The sequence below is a fragment of the Neoarius graeffei genome, chromosome 7 (assembly GCF_027579695.1).
Source record: "Neoarius graeffei isolate fNeoGra1 chromosome 7, fNeoGra1.pri, whole genome shotgun sequence".
Classification (NCBI taxonomy): Eukaryota; Metazoa; Chordata; class Actinopteri; order Siluriformes; family Ariidae; genus Neoarius; species Neoarius graeffei.
In genome coordinates, this window is record NC_083575.1 from 66,669,161 (window position 1) to 66,684,585 (window position 15,425).

At 43.5% G+C, this 15,425-nt stretch overlaps 1 protein-coding gene across 1 annotated transcript in view; it reads right to left on the reverse strand.

The window, feature by feature from the left end:
- LOC132888900 (DNA replication ATP-dependent helicase/nuclease DNA2-like) overlaps positions 1-14,776 on the reverse strand; it is a 34,239-nt gene extending 19,463 nt beyond the window's left edge. Inside the window, exons 1-7 of the mRNA XM_060924992.1 lie at positions 14,475-14,776; positions 12,602-12,793; positions 12,207-12,437; positions 7,874-7,990; positions 7,642-7,751; positions 7,349-7,458; positions 3,997-4,218 (exon numbers count right to left, since the gene is read on the reverse strand). Coding sequence (XP_060780975.1) covers positions 3,997-4,218; positions 7,349-7,458; positions 7,642-7,751; positions 7,874-7,990; positions 12,207-12,437; positions 12,602-12,793; positions 14,475-14,776 — 1,284 coding nt within the window. The remainder of the gene's footprint in view (positions 1-3,996; positions 4,219-7,348; positions 7,459-7,641; positions 7,752-7,873; positions 7,991-12,206; positions 12,438-12,601; positions 12,794-14,474) is intronic.
- Between the last annotated feature and the right edge of the window lie 649 nt (positions 14,777-15,425).

Genomic DNA, 15,425 nt, shown 5'->3' on the forward strand with positions numbered 1-15,425 from the left:
TTCAGTCTCAAGTTTTTCCTTTACTGTATTTACTAGTTTACTGAGCCAGCCAGCCCTGGAGCGCGCTAGCTAGCTAGCGCCAGCCAGCCAGCCAGCCCCGGAGCGCACTAGCTAGCTAGCACCAGCCAGCCAGCCCGCCCCGGAGTGCGCTAGCTAGCTAGCGCCAGCCAGCCAGCCAGCCAGCCCCGGAGCGCGCTAGCTAGCGCCAGCCAGCCAGCTAGCTAGCTAGCGCCAGCCAGCCCCGGAGCACGCTAGCTAGCTAGCTAGCGCCAGCCAGCCAGCTAGCTAGCTAGCTAGCGCCAGCCAGCCCCAGAGCGCGCTAGCTAGCTAGCTAGCGCCAGCCAGCCCCGGAGCGCGCTAGCTAGCTAGCGCCAGCCAGCCCCGGAGCGCGCTAGCTAGCTAGCGCCAGCCAGCCCCGGAGCGCGCTCAGTAAACTAGTAAATACAGTAAAGGAGAAACTTATAACGGGCCATGTCTCAACAGACTAAGAAGTTATTTCAATGACATTTAATAACATTTTGTTTATCCTGAGGATCGAAAGTATATGAAAGTGTGAACAAATCTTAGCTGTCAGTGAACAATCCTGGTGGAAGCAGGTAAACGTCGTTCTCTAAGCCTGCTAACCTCAATTTTTGCAAATACCTCTCCCTCTGCTCGCCCTGTAAATGCCCTATGTCGCTGGATAGTGAAGGTGTTTTCTGCATCTCGCTCCTTTTTCTTTTATGTTTTTCGTTTGTCGCCTTCCTCGCATTCAAACTGATTCGAGCCATGCCGTCCAAAATGGCAGCATCACATGACTTGGTCAAGTGAGTGAAATACCTCAATATTACAAAAAGTGCTTTGGTAGCTTGAACAAGTTGAAAACAGTTGGATAAGGTCCAGGACAAATACAATTCTATTTAAAAATTAACTAAAATGTGAATTGAGCAATAATACATGCCCTTGTAACACTGTGCCTTTTAAGCCATTTGAAACCAGCTGGATTGCCCAACTTATGAAACCAGAGAGAATTTACTTTAGACTGAATGTGAAATTAGATTGAGTATTAGGTATGGAATTGGACAATGTGAACTGAGCAATATAGAACACAACACAACACAACACAACATTTCCCTCGTGTTGTACCTGAAAGTGTCTCAAGGCCAGCCAGCTCCTGTGTCACTTCAAAATCCTCACTGACTCCGCGCAAAAACGCCATCAATTGTGCATAGTCACATATGTCGGTGCTCTCATCGCAAGCAATAGAAAAGGCCGTAAATCTGGATGCTTTACCAACGATTTGTTCTCTGAGATCCTCAGCCATGTCCTCGATGCGGCGGGTAACTGTGTTCCATGATAAACTAATTTGCGAAAAGGCCCGTGTCTGGCTCGGGGACACAGTCTCTGCAGCCACAGTCAGGCAACTTTTAACAAACTCTCCACATGACAAAGATCTCCCAGATTTCGCTATCATTGCGCTGATCTTAGCTGGCCTTAGTTGCATTTTCTTGAGCAGATGACGGCTGCAGTAATGTGCGTTGTTGGGCACTGAGCCTGGCTAACAGTTTGCTAGCCTTCTGCTTTCTTATTTCACCACTGTATTTCGCAAACTGAGTTAAATGTTTTGTTTCATAATGTCTACGGATGTTGTATTCTTTCAAAACTGCCACTCTCTGTCTACAGATAAGGCACACTGCCGAGGAATCGATTTCCGTGAAAAAAAATAATCTTGCCAACTATATTTGAATTTTCTTTTATCCGTGTGCCACTGCCTAACACAGCGCTCCATTGTAACCTCTGCTCTTCGCTTGTGTCATGAGCCTGCTGACAGGCAGAAGAGCCAGCAACTCAACAGCGCCCCCTTGTCCCCCTTATAAAACTGTGGTCAGAAAGTGAGCTGCAGGCAACTCTTCAGAGCCGTTGGGACAGAAATTCCCAGCGGCTGGCACAGACCTGGCACTGATGGGCGGGCACAGATGGGAAAAATGAGGCGGGCCAAAAAAAAACGGAACATGGGCCAAACTTGGCCCGCGGGCCCCAAATTGGGCACCCGTGATATAGGGTGTAAATGATCCTCATTAAGGTTTTGGACAGCACTACAAAATGGCGTCCCCACTATATTGAGGTATTTCACTCACGTGACCAAGTCATGTGACACTGCCATTTTGGACGGCACGGCTCGAATCAGTTTGAATGCGAGGAAGGCGACAAACGAAAAACATAAAAGAAAAAGGAGCGAGATGCAGAAAACACCTTCACTATCCAGCGACGTAGGGCATTTACAGGGCGAGCAGAGGGAGAGGTATTTGCAAAAATTGAGGTTAGCAGGCTTAGAGAACGACGTTTACCTGCTTCCACCAGGATTGTTCACTGACAGCTAAGGTTTGTTCAGATTTTCATTTACTTTCGGTCCTCAGGATAAACAAAATGTTATTAAATGTCATTGAAATAACTTCTTAGTCTGTTGAGACATGGCCCGTTATAAGTTTTTCCTTTACTGTATTTACTAGTTTACTGAGCGCGCTCCGGGGTGGGCTGGCTGGCTGGCTGGCTGGCTAGCTAGCGCTCCGGAGCCGGCTGGCTGGCTGGCTAGCGCTCCGGAGCCGGCTGGATGGCTGGCTGGCTAGCGCTCCGGAGCCGGCTGGATGGCTGGCTGGCTAGCGCTCCGGAGCCGGCTGGATGGCTGGCTGGCTAGCGCTCCGGAGCCGGCTGGATGGCTGGCTGGCTAGCGCTCCGGAGCCGGCTGGATGGCTGGCTGGCTAGCGCTCCGGAGCCGGCTGGATGGCTGGCTGGCTAGCGCTCCGGAGCCGGCTGGATGGCTGGCTGGCTAGCGCTCCGGAGCCGGCTGGATGGCTGGCTGGCTAGCGCTCCGGAGTCGGCTGGATGGCTGGCTGGCTAGCGCTCCGGAGCCGGCTGGATGGCTGGCTAGCTAGCGCTCCGGGGCCGGCTGGATGGCTAGCGCTCCGGAGCCGGCTGGATGGCTAGCGCTCCGGGGCCGGCTGGATGGCTGGCTAGCGCTCCGGAGCCGGCTGGATGGCTGGCTAGCGCTCCGGGGCCGGCTGGCTGGCTGGCTAACTAGCTAGCGCTCCGGGGCCGGCTGGCTGGCTGGCTAGCTAGCGCTCCGGGGCCGGCTGGCTCAGTAAACTAGTAAATCCAGTAAAGGAAAAACTTGAGACTGAAAGGTTTTAACAGTCATCCAAATGACTGAACGTAAACATTGCTACAGTAACATACCAGCTACTGTTGTTGACATTAGCTAGCTTGCCGTCCAAAATGGCGGACACCGGGGCATCACGTGACCCTGTGACGTCAGGTGAAATACCTCAATAGTGAATAGGGAGCGATTTCGGACGCAGGGGTTGTCAAAAGACGCACGCGCCCTCTTTCGAATGCTGATGTAACCAAGCCGGAAGTTTTGTTTGTTTTGATAGCAATCAGGAAAGTTTGAAAAAAAGTAGGCTGTAATTGTCATTTAAACTCGTTCTGTGCAATATTTCATTTGGAAAACAGTTTTCAAAACGGCGGCACTGACACCTGGCTGACACTTCACGTTTCGAAGTCTCGCACAAGTCTCATGAAGGTCGCACTGATAAGCAACGCCTGCCGTGGACCAAATGAACTAAATTCAACATGGCTAAAAACCAAATAGACAGATTAAGTATATTTAATTGCAATTAGTTGCCAATACGAGTCACGATATAAGGTTACTAAAACCAAAAACGTAACTGAATAGCACATTAATTAAGAAATAAAGCAAGTTTAAAAATGACTTCAGTTCCCGTTTAAGCAACTGCGCTAATTTAAAACAGCATGTGTGTTTAGATACAGGCACAACAGTTTAGCAACATACATTAAGCAGGAAGTTGTTGCCCCCCCCAATAAAAGTACATCAATTTATCAAAATGCATAGTATGTTGCATAGTATGTTACATTTTACTTAAGAGGCATGAACACAAAGGCTTTTCAGATTTTTGGCTGTAATTTCCACACTACTTGGGTAGCCTGCATTGTGTGTACCTCTTTATTATAGAGATCCTCCAGCTGGTCAAGAGTGTTGATTTCCCTGGTCCGAGTCTGCTCCTCAGTGAAGGGCAAGATGTCACGGTGCACTTTATGAGTTCGGCCCAGGCGCAGGAAGCCAACTTTAAATTTCTTCAGCTTCAGCAAAATGTTGTCTACTGCAGAATGCGTGTAGCTGGTCAGGAGCACAGAAAAGCCACAGGCGTGCAGAATACGCACCTAAAAAACAAATAGATATGGAAATGAAATTGAATGTGATGAGATATCTATTGATCTATACTCTATCTACATTCACTGGATATATGAGCAATCGTGCGCGCTGATCGGCTACTCTACTACTAGGATATCAGCTTATATACCGTGAATAGAGGAAAACAAATTGGTGGAGCACATTAAGTCAGATACATCACTTTGTTTTTAGTATTTAAAAGAAACAAATAGCTAAAAGAATATACCCCCCCCCCCCAAAATCTCCGTTCCACACTCCAGCCCAGTTGGTGGCAGTAATGCACCTTTATGTTGACTTGCCAACCACCAAAAAACCCTAAAGAAGAACACGGCAGAGCGTGTTGCTGAACCAGCCGAGGATGAAATAAAAGCTCTACTCGAAAACTCCAAAATAAATATGGAATGAAAGTATTTAATGGCAAGAACATGTCTTTTTTTTATTTTTCAAGAATTATTATAGCATTTTTCACAAATTGCTACTGTCATTTTGCCGGCTTGTTTACATTCTAAGCAGAAATGATTGTCAGACATTTTTGTACAGAGTTTTTATTTATCGGATTTGCAAAAAATAAAATGCTCCATTTCTCAAAATCCAGTGAACGTGGATAGAATAAACACAGTTATTCCACTCAAATCTCGTCATACATGGCTTATAGCCAACTTGGCGCTATGCACCTAGGGTTGCCACCTGTGTCTGACAAAAATCCTGGACATTTCGACCATCCAATCGACCTTTTTGCTTGTAAGCAACGGCGCCCTTCACACATCTAACCCAAGACAAAAATCGCCCTTCTACGCTGAAACTGTATTGCTCTAATTAGTAAAAATGACGCTTTTGCTAGTTATTTGTTTAGTTAATTGCTTTACATAATATAGCAGGTCTTCAGTAGCCTGGCAAGCCAGACTAAATGTGAATATTTAGTCTGGCCTCGATCCGTAGACATTTCCGAAGCAGGTAGGAGGAACAAACCGCTGTCTTTCAAACTGTCTCTGTGCGTATAGGCCAACGCTCTGACCAATCAGCGCAACAGTGACTGTGACGTAGTCAGAGCGACAGAAAGCAGTGGGGGAGGCCTTGAAATAAATAATTTTTCAAAATGCATATTAATTAATAAACAGGTTCTAGATATTAAGAAGTTTGGAGATAATGACCACAAGTTTGGAGTCTGTACCACATACACTCATTTTTTTTCCCCAAGTGTTTTTCAAGGGTTTGCTTAAACTGTTTTTGAGAGTTTTTATTTAGTGGTGTTTGGTGAAATAATTTCCCTTAAATTTAAAATAACGGGAAAATAAGAAACAATCAAAAAGTAATGTTTCAAAGCTGTTTATTAATTCTTCGTACTGCACAAACTAGCCCCATCCTTTTGGCTACAAGCGGAGCCAGCTGGTAGATCAGACTTTTGCCATAGCCGGTCGGCAAAACAGCGAAAACGTCCTTCTTGAAAAGGAATGAGCGGAGAGCCTCTTCCTGCTCATGTTTCAACGAAAACTCCAAGTCTAATTCTTCTAAAACTGATTCCAAAGCGGAGTCAAACGCACGCTGTTCACTAGCCGTAGCCATCTTTCCTGCTGCGCTTTCTCCAGCGTCGTGCAGCTTTGTCGTCACTCCTGCAAAAGGCCGTCCAAAGAATCCAAACAAAAACCTTGCGTTGTGATTTGATGCCTGGAGTGTTTTTGTTTACATGGTGCGAGGCTAGACCCATTCGCTAGGCAAAAATATTTTTGGCCGCTAGGCGGGTGGGTCTAGTTTACTAGGCTAGGTCTTCAGTATTTTGGTTTATTTCCAACAGTTTTTGGTTGTGGACACCTGGGGGCAGTAGTGGGCACAGGTAAAAGGGGAATACATAATTAAGTTCTGTTTGTTTGCTTATGTGGAATAAAAATAAATAATCTAATTTTTCATTGTATCTAAGAATACCTGAATGTAACAATGTAAGGCGTAGTGTCAAACAGCTTACCTGATTGCTTAGAGTGTGGTGTGTGCTTTGCTTGTGCTTGCCTGTGCCTCTGCTGCTCTTGGCTAAACAAATACATAGGAGGACATGTAACTGATATAACTGGGCACATACAGGAGTATGTACTACACTACACTATTTCATTTAATTCACCAAAACCTTACCTAATCTTCCATTTATATTTGGTGTTTTTCTTTGCTGCTGCTATGAGTCCTGGCTGATTTTCAATGAATGTCTTGAACTCAGTACAGGACAACTGAAAGTTTAGCCTAACTTGAAGCTCAGCCTTCACCATTGCAACAGAGAGTCTGTTTCTTTTATCAGTCCAAGCCGGTTCCAGGCTAGCACCAACTCTCTGCTGGGCCAGAGGAAAGAACCGCTTACGTCAGCGGGGGGGGCGGAGTTGTTAAGACCAACAACAATAACAAGACCATGAAAGATCGCCATTTTTAAGCGCCGAGAAGCAGCAGCTGTACAAACGCGAAGTCATCCAGTATTATTATTATTGTTGTTGTTGCTGCTGCTTCTTCCGTGTTTTTGCTTTGATATTCGCGCCAAGGTTTATGTAAACGTAGCGCCGTAACTGACGTATACAGCGACGTAACTGATGTATACAGCGACGTAATGACGTATTCAGCGACGTGATGACGTGACTCCGCTTAGTGGCGCTTAGCACGGGCGAGCTATGGAAAAGCAAACTGGTTCTCAGCTGGCTCGCAAGTTGAAATACACATTTTGCCCATCATGTACAAAAAAACGGGACATTCAGTGTCCCGGATTTTTTTTTTTTTTTCCGGGACAGACCATGAAAATCCGGGACAATCAGGAAAAACCGGGACAGGTGGCAACACTATATGCACCTCGTTGGCCATCAGCTCATGTACGACTCAATTTCATGGAATAACTTAAATACGGGGGGGCTGCAAAAGTAGGTATACAGTAATGAAAAACAAAACATTCACACAAAACGAAATTTGATCATGAAAAATGAAACCTAGCAACACTATTATAATACTGGCAATACTGGAATAACCCTTACTGTATACTTATTTTTGCAGCCCCCTGTATCTATATAGTACACCCACACAGATTTTATAGGGTTTATAGATGATGCGTCATTAACTGGCATTAGTGGTCTACGCCAGACGTAAACAGTTTCTTACCAGAGTACAAATGGTAGTAGTTTTCCCAGTACCAGGCATTCCAACAATAAGTGTGTAGTCTTTGGACAACAGTACCTTTTTCATGGCCTGCTTTTGAGGTTTGTTGAGACCTAAGAAGCAGAATACAATGCGTCTCAATGCTTGACAGTACAGGAATATCATCCCAATTCGACAGCAGCTTAATCTCTCAGAAATTACAATCTATGGTAAAAACAGTAATCACTTAAAAATAGCAGTAGTAAGAGTTTAAGAACCAATCCCAAGTCATAAAACAAGAATATAAACCAAGACACCTTTCAGAATGTTGGCTACGGTGTCCTTGGCCTCTCGGGGCAACACACTGCTGAGGTTATCGATGAATTGAGGAGGCTTAAACTCCACAATGAGCTGTCTCAGCCTTTCACTGCCAGACAAATCAATTAGAGAGTCAGAGCCACTACAGACCACAGTAAACATGTCAATCAAGGAGTGCAATTATTATTCTTAAAAATAACAGTAATCAAATCAATGTGCAAATATGCGGACCTGTTCAGCGAGTTCTCCATCAGCATGGAGAGGTTTCCAAGATGAGTGCTCAGGCCCCCAGCGCCCTCATCCTGATCCAGCCGGAATACCATATCAGCGGAATTCTTTGAGAGATTCCTAAAACAACAAGGACATGAAAAATTATTACTATTAAGAGCGTGTTTAAATTTATAAACCACTTTTCTCAAACGCAAGGTAAGATGTTAACAGACAAGAGTATCAGGAGGCGATAGCTCTAGGTGGGTTGGAGCACAGCTATTTAAGGGAAAATTCCAGGATTTAAAAAAAAAGCCCACACAACTTGAGCCCTATTTTCCCATCTCTTGAGGTCCAAATATTTACTAGACACAAAAACAATTGAAATCAATCCAGTATGGAGTCAGAAATGCTATAACCAGCAACTGCAAAATGGCTATACAAGGAAATGGCTACAGGGAAATCATCTATGTCAAAGTAAACTGCTCGTGTCTGACAACATGGAAAGGATCCCTACAGAGATACGCTTGTGTCAGTTTACCTCAATAACTGCAAAGAAACGATAGAAAATGACCGGTTCTATAGCCACTGTTTTACTTTCGTCTTCTACTGGTCTCTGACGCAGCACACCGTTCAGTGCCTGTAGTTGATCATCACGTGGAACGGTTTTCAAATGTTTACAAAATGGATCCTTTCCATGTTGTCAGATACTCATTCATATTGTCATGAGCTAAATATTCAGGAATTACCTTGGACTTCTTCAAAAATTCTGTGTGACTTCTTTAGAGAACATCACAAAATAACCCTGTGTGATAAATTGATTACAGGAACTGAATGCAGTGCTGCATCAGAGACCAGAAGAAGAGCAAGGTAAAACAACGAGTGTGGAAAGAGTCGCTTTCTGCAGCTTCTTTACCGTTATTGAAGTAAACAGACACAGGTGTATCTCTAAGGATTCTGTCTATGTTGTCAGACACTTGTGCTCTGAGAGCACAATATCCCCCGCTGGCAACTATACCATAACTCTGGTAAAATGCGACTGAATTGAACGAAATTACTATGTGCATTACCGACATAACAAAGAATCCTGTCAAATTACATGAAATTCCTCCAGAAATTGTGAGGGAAACTGATTTCAGAAAGCAAGCACACCTTGAAGAAATTACCAAAGTACAAGTTTGTTAATAATCAAGGGCATAACTGTGGTAAAAGTTTCCCAAGTTAAATTAAATTTCAATATGCATATAACTGTCACAAAGCCTTTTGCCAAGTTTGGGGAAATTCCTTCACTAGAGATGAAAGTGGAGCAAAGAAAAAAAATCCTGAACTTTTGAAAGTCAAACTAAGATTTGGGGAGGGGGATGGCCCCCGAAAATTTTTTAATAACATAACATGCAAAACCCTGCATGCTCTAGTGCATTTTAGTACTTATTTTCACTAAAACAAGTTAAAACTTTTAAGCCTTTTTCTTTCATGTACATTAATGATTAATGTCAAAAATATCAAATTTAATTCCCCTAGTTAATGAGTAATTTCAGGAGTGCATTTAGAAAATGCAGTGATTTTCCTGGCTACACAGTTCATTACTTTAAAAAAAAAACAGACAGCTGAAGGTAAACTCAGCAAAATCCCAAAACAGTTCTGTTAAAAAGTAAAGGTCTGTTAGAGTTTCTAAAGCTTTCAGGTTTCAATGTTGGGGACATTGAGCCTCTTATCAATCTTTTAGTAGAGTTGTGCGTTTGCAGAAGCTAAAGTGAACTAAACATTTCCAATTCATATTTATGCGAGTTGAAGCCAATTGTTTACATTAGTTCGTATTGTCTGTAAATTTAAACACACCAATTAATACCAAATTTCTCATGTAAATCAGGGGTGTAGCTAGGATTTTTCAGGGTGTGTGTGTGTGTGTGTGTGAGAGAGAGAGAGAGAGAGAGAGAGAGAGACAGACACACACACACCGACTGGCAGCCTGAGTGCATTATGTAACAAAAAATAAATTACCATTGCTAGTTTTAGGCAGCTTAGAAACCGGCTCTTCCATTATTGCTGTTTCTTCCACGTTTTCTTGATGTTGTGTTCTAGAAACGGCACTAAAACTTAGCTTCGAAGCCACAAAATGCAACTTTGATGGAAAAAATGTATAATAAATTGCTTACTTCTCTTCACGTTGAAAGAAGGAGGAAATATTTGCTTGTTTTGACATGGCGAATTATTAACACGAGGAAATACTCGTAATTCGCAACTAAAAAGACTGCAGCTACACTGGCAGCTTGAACATGCTTTCTAGTGCGATTGTGTTGCACTTGCACAGAACAGTGTCAGTCTTGCGCGCCATAGCTCATGCACTTGAAGGCGCGTCTTGGGCGTGCGCGCGCCTAACGAGCTCCGGCACGCGCGCCGTTAACAAAGAACACCTGTCTTTAATCAATGAACTATGTTTGGGCTATTGAAGGACTGCGCCCATGCAAGGACGATGCAAAGTATTACACTGCGTCTAGGAACACGAAAAATCCGAAAAATAAAATTTCTCCATTCGGGAAACCGGAGATTTTCAAGAGTCTCGTCAAATATCCGGATTTCCGGGTAAATCCGGAAGACTTACATCTATACTTCACAAATTGTGAGAGGAGTTGATTTCAGAACGTACACCCTCATTAAATTGTCAAAGTTACTTAATCAAGGATCAAAAGTCTGGTGAAATTTTCACAAATTAAATTAAATCGTAATATGCATATTACCATTATATAACAAGGCCTTTTGCCAAGCTTCAAGAAATTTGTCCAAAAATTGTGAGAGGAGTTGATGTCAGAAGGCAAGCACACCTTCATGAAATTGTGAAAGTACAAGGTTGTTAATTAAGGGCCACAACTCTGGTAAAATGTGACTGAACTGAACAAAATAATACACGTACTACCGACATACAACAATGCCTTCTGCCAAGTTTTGTGAAATTCCTCCACAAACTGAGATTTCAGTTGATTTCAGAAGGAAAACACACTCATGAAATTGTCAAAGTGTAATTTTGTTAATCAAGGGCTGTAACTCTGGTAAAACGTGGCCAGATTTAACAAAATTACAATATGCAAATTACCAACATATAACGAAGAACTCTGCCAAGTTTCGTGAAATTCCTCCAAAAATTGAGAGAGGAGTTGATTTCAGAAGGTGAGTACCCTTCCTGGGACGGACGGACATCGCCACGACATAATCCCACTTTGGGCCTTTTGTCCAGCGGAGAATAACAATATTATGAGCCGGTCAGTGGCAAAAACAAGCAGTTTACTTTGATGCAGATGATTTCCCTGGAGAATTATATTGTTTTGCAGTTGCCAGTTATAGCATTTTAACTAAATACTGGACCACTTTCAAATTATTTTTTTTCCCAAGTACATACTTGGACCCAGAGAAATGGACAAAACAGGACCCAGGTCAAAATATCCCAAAATTTTCCTTTAAAGGAACAGTCCACCGTACTTCCATAATGAAATATGCTCTTATCTGAATTGAGACGAGCTGTTCCGTACCTCTCCGAGCTTTGCGCGACCTCCCAGTCAGTCAGACGCAGTCAGACGCGCTGTCACTCCTGTTAGCAATGTAGCTAGGCTCAGTATGGCCAATGGTATTTTTTGGGGCTGTAGTTAGATGCGACCAAACTCTTCCGCGTTTTTCCTGTTTACATAGGTTTATATGACCAGTGATATGAAACGAGTTCAGTTACACAAATTGAAACGTAGCAATTTTCTATGCTATGGAAAGTCCGCACTATAATGACAGGCGTACTAACACCTTCTGCACGCTTCGGCAGCGCATTGATATCTGAGCTCCGTATCAATGCGCTGCCGAAGCGCGCAGAAGGTGTTAGTACGCCTGTCATTATAGTGCGGACTTTCCATAGCATAGAAAATCGCTACGTTTCAATTTGTGTAACTGAACTCGTTTCATGTCACTGGTCATATAAACCTATGTAAACAGGAAAAACGTGGAAGAGTTTGGTCGCATCTAACTACAGCCCCAAAAAATACCATTGGCCATGCTGAGCCTAGCTACATTGCTAACAGGAGTGACAGCGCGTCTGACTGCGTCTGACTGACTGGGAGGTCGCGCAAAGCTCGGAGAGGTACGGAGCAGCTCGTCTCAATTCAGATAAGAGTATATTTCATTATGGAAGTACGGTGGACTGTTCCTTTAAGGCTTTATAGGCAGAGGATTGGGGAAAGTGATTGATGTGTCAAAGATGATACCAAACAGATATGAATGGTTTAATATAGACCTTGGCATCAAAACAGACAGCCTAAAATAAAACACCTTTGAGTACATAATAATGAGATTTAAGTCAATCAACTAGAATGCGACTTACTTCTGCAAATAACATGTCACTCCTGTGTTTGTGATCTCAGTGATGTATCCAGTGGCTAGACCAATGAACCTGGAGTCCTGGTCACTGACCACCACCCTGTCCCCGACTATCAGTGTGATTAGTGCAAGTTCTCCTTGTCTGCGCTTAAAGTGGTGCACATACACACCACCACAGAGAGCAGTCACGCTGCCTGCCAATACCATGTTCCCAACACAGCCACCATTCTTCTCTCTGAGGAACAACAAACGTTTAACTGGTTGGTTAGCAGCTGTCACTTTTCTATAGCGCATTTCCAGATCTATACAATAGATACATTATTTTCCCCTCCTCTCCATTTACAATTTTATTTTTTATATCCATAAAGATGACCGCATTTCCTTTGTCTCTATGCCCACCTCTCCTCAGCAGACTGGAGCCAGATGTTCCGACAGCTTCCCTTGTTCACCATGGTGAGTGCCTCCAAGCTACAGAGCAGTAACCAGTGGCTGAAGTACTGCAGGTGAAGCGGGTTCAGATGTTCACTCTCAAGCTGTAGGAAAGCCTGAGGATCTTCAGAAGGACATGCATCTGGAGCCTTCTCCACAGCTCTGGACAAAGAAGCAGCACATAAATCCAGAAAAAAAATCTCAAAAAAAAAAGTTTAAGTACGCATGCTTGACAGAAGCTCTCATCACCACCATTTTCAACCCATCAGTGACACAGTCCACAGTCGCTTTAATGCATTTGGCATTTGAGACCATCAAACAGTAAATAGTAAAAAACAGTAAATAACCCTTTGACAACATTAGTAATCCAGATTATGGCAAGAACTGCTCAATTAAGTAAAGAGAAACGACAGTCCATCATTACTGACATGAAGAAAAAAAAATCATTGAATATCCAAACTTTTTACTGGTACTGTGAAAGACCACGAGAAAGAGAGAGAGAGAGAGAGAGAGAGAGAGAGAGAGCAGCACACGCACCCATCTTACTGTCTGTATTATCCATTTATTTTCTTTGGAGTTGCTGCATCTCATTTCACTGCACCTTTGTACCTCCTATGAATATGCATGGGGTGGCACGGTGGTGTAGTGGTTAGCACGGTCGCCTCACAGCAAGAAAGTTCTGGGTTCGAGCCCAGCGGTCGCCTTTCTGTGTCTGTGTGGGTTTCCTCCGGGTGCTCCGGTTTCCCCCACAGTCCAAAGACATGCGATTAGGTTAATATGGGACGGCCTTGGGCTGAGGTGCCCTTGAGCGAGGCACCTAACTCCCAACTGCTCCCTGGGCGCTGTTAGCATGGCTGCCCACTGCTCTGGGCATGTGTGTGTGCTCATGGCTCACGTGTGTGTGCATGTGTGTGTTCACTGCTTCAGATGGGTTAAATGCAGAGAGGAATTTCACAAGTGTGTGATGAATAAAGTTGTGCTTTCTTTTCTGTTCAAAAGGCTCGGCACCCTATCGTTTTCTTTATATAAACTTTGTTATAGATTTCTATTTTATGATTTCTACATGATCGAGTAATGAACCTACAGTCTGAGAGCTCTACACAAACACACTGAACTTTACAATAGCTGTATGCATGTGAAATGGAAATAAATCGACTAAGGCAGGAAAAACCATTTTGGATAAAATTATTGTCCGTTACAAGTAAAAGTAACAGATAACCAAACTTAATAATAAACTTAATCAATAACCAAACTTCAACTCAGTGTGTGATCATTTTATGTTGCAATTCACAACTATTCTATAGTTTTCCTTTAAAAAAAAATTTATATGTGAATTGTAACATAAAATGCCCAACCCACATGTTATGGGTCGACTTGCACATCACTATCCTGGGAACAATGGCATACACCCTCACAGGTCAACACACGCATGCACAGAAAAGTAAATTAGGAGGAGTCACTAGTAGGGCTGCACGATTATGGAAAAAATGATTTTGCCATAACTATGCACAGACTTGTCCGATATGGATGATTCTGGCATCAAATTATACATTTTTGACCATGTAGAATCCAAATCTGGGAGAATAAAATCACTCAGAAGCTTACTTTTGCCTTATTCTTGGCCTTTTGTAAAATAGTCCACTAACGTAGCTAGCATGCATGTTTGTATAGACTGTAGCAATAATTATAGTTTGGGATGTAGGGTGTAGCAGTAGAGGTAGAGGATGTCCTCGTCATAGCAATCAGTGTTCTGCCTCTCCTTCAAGGGATTGGTCTGCACCAGTTGTGGGTGGCCTTTGGCCAAGGACGGAACCGGAGATGGATTCCTGTACATGACCTGCACCTCTCTTTAGGACTGGAGAAGAGCAAAGGAATACTCTTCTTCCATGCCTTCACTGGTTGCGATGTTGTATCAGGCTTCCGCAGCAAAGGGAAGAAGTCTGCATGGCAAACCTGGGACGTGTATGCTGAAGCTTCTGATGTCTTTGCCAAGCTCAGCCAGTACCCACCAACAGTAGATGATGATGATCTGGAGGTCCTGGAGAAGTTTGTGGTGACAATGTATGACAGGTCCAGTACAGTTGTACGTGTTGATGATGCCAGGCTGGATATGTTTGCTCGAAAGCAGAGGCCATATGAAGCCATCCCTCCAACTCAAGCAGCACTACTTCAGCATGCAAAGCGCGCTGCCTATCAAGCAGGCTGTATATGGAGTCAGTCAACACTGCGCCAACCAGAAACACAAAGTCCTGCTGACTGGGGATGGACAAAGAGTGGAGACACATGGAAGGTCTTTTGGACAACGCTTCCACCTATTGCCGAGAGTTGCCAACAGCTGACCAAATATGGATGCAAATCTGAATGCCGTGGAAGGTGCAAATGCTACCGATTCAGTCTCACCTGCACCGGACTATGTAGCTGCAAATGTGAGGACAAGTGAAACCATGCAGCTCACTGCTGGGGTGAACAGTGCATTTGTGAGCTCTGTATTTGACTCATTGCACTCTGCAGTGACAAACATTGACCATAACTAAACATTCCAGTTGTGCATTTAAAAATAACAAATAAATAAAATAGTTTGTAGGATATGTTCTGGTCTATGTACATTTTTCATCATATTTTTGCTAGAAATGGCAGAAAGGAGCTCCCTAGATGGTTAAGAGTGGGATTTTTAGATTTCTCATAGTCAAAAACCTACTTTTAGACACCAAGATCATTCAAATCGGTCAAAGTGGCCAGATTATATCCCATTTTCAAGTCTGCAGCAGCGGCCATCTTGAAAATAAGCAGCCAT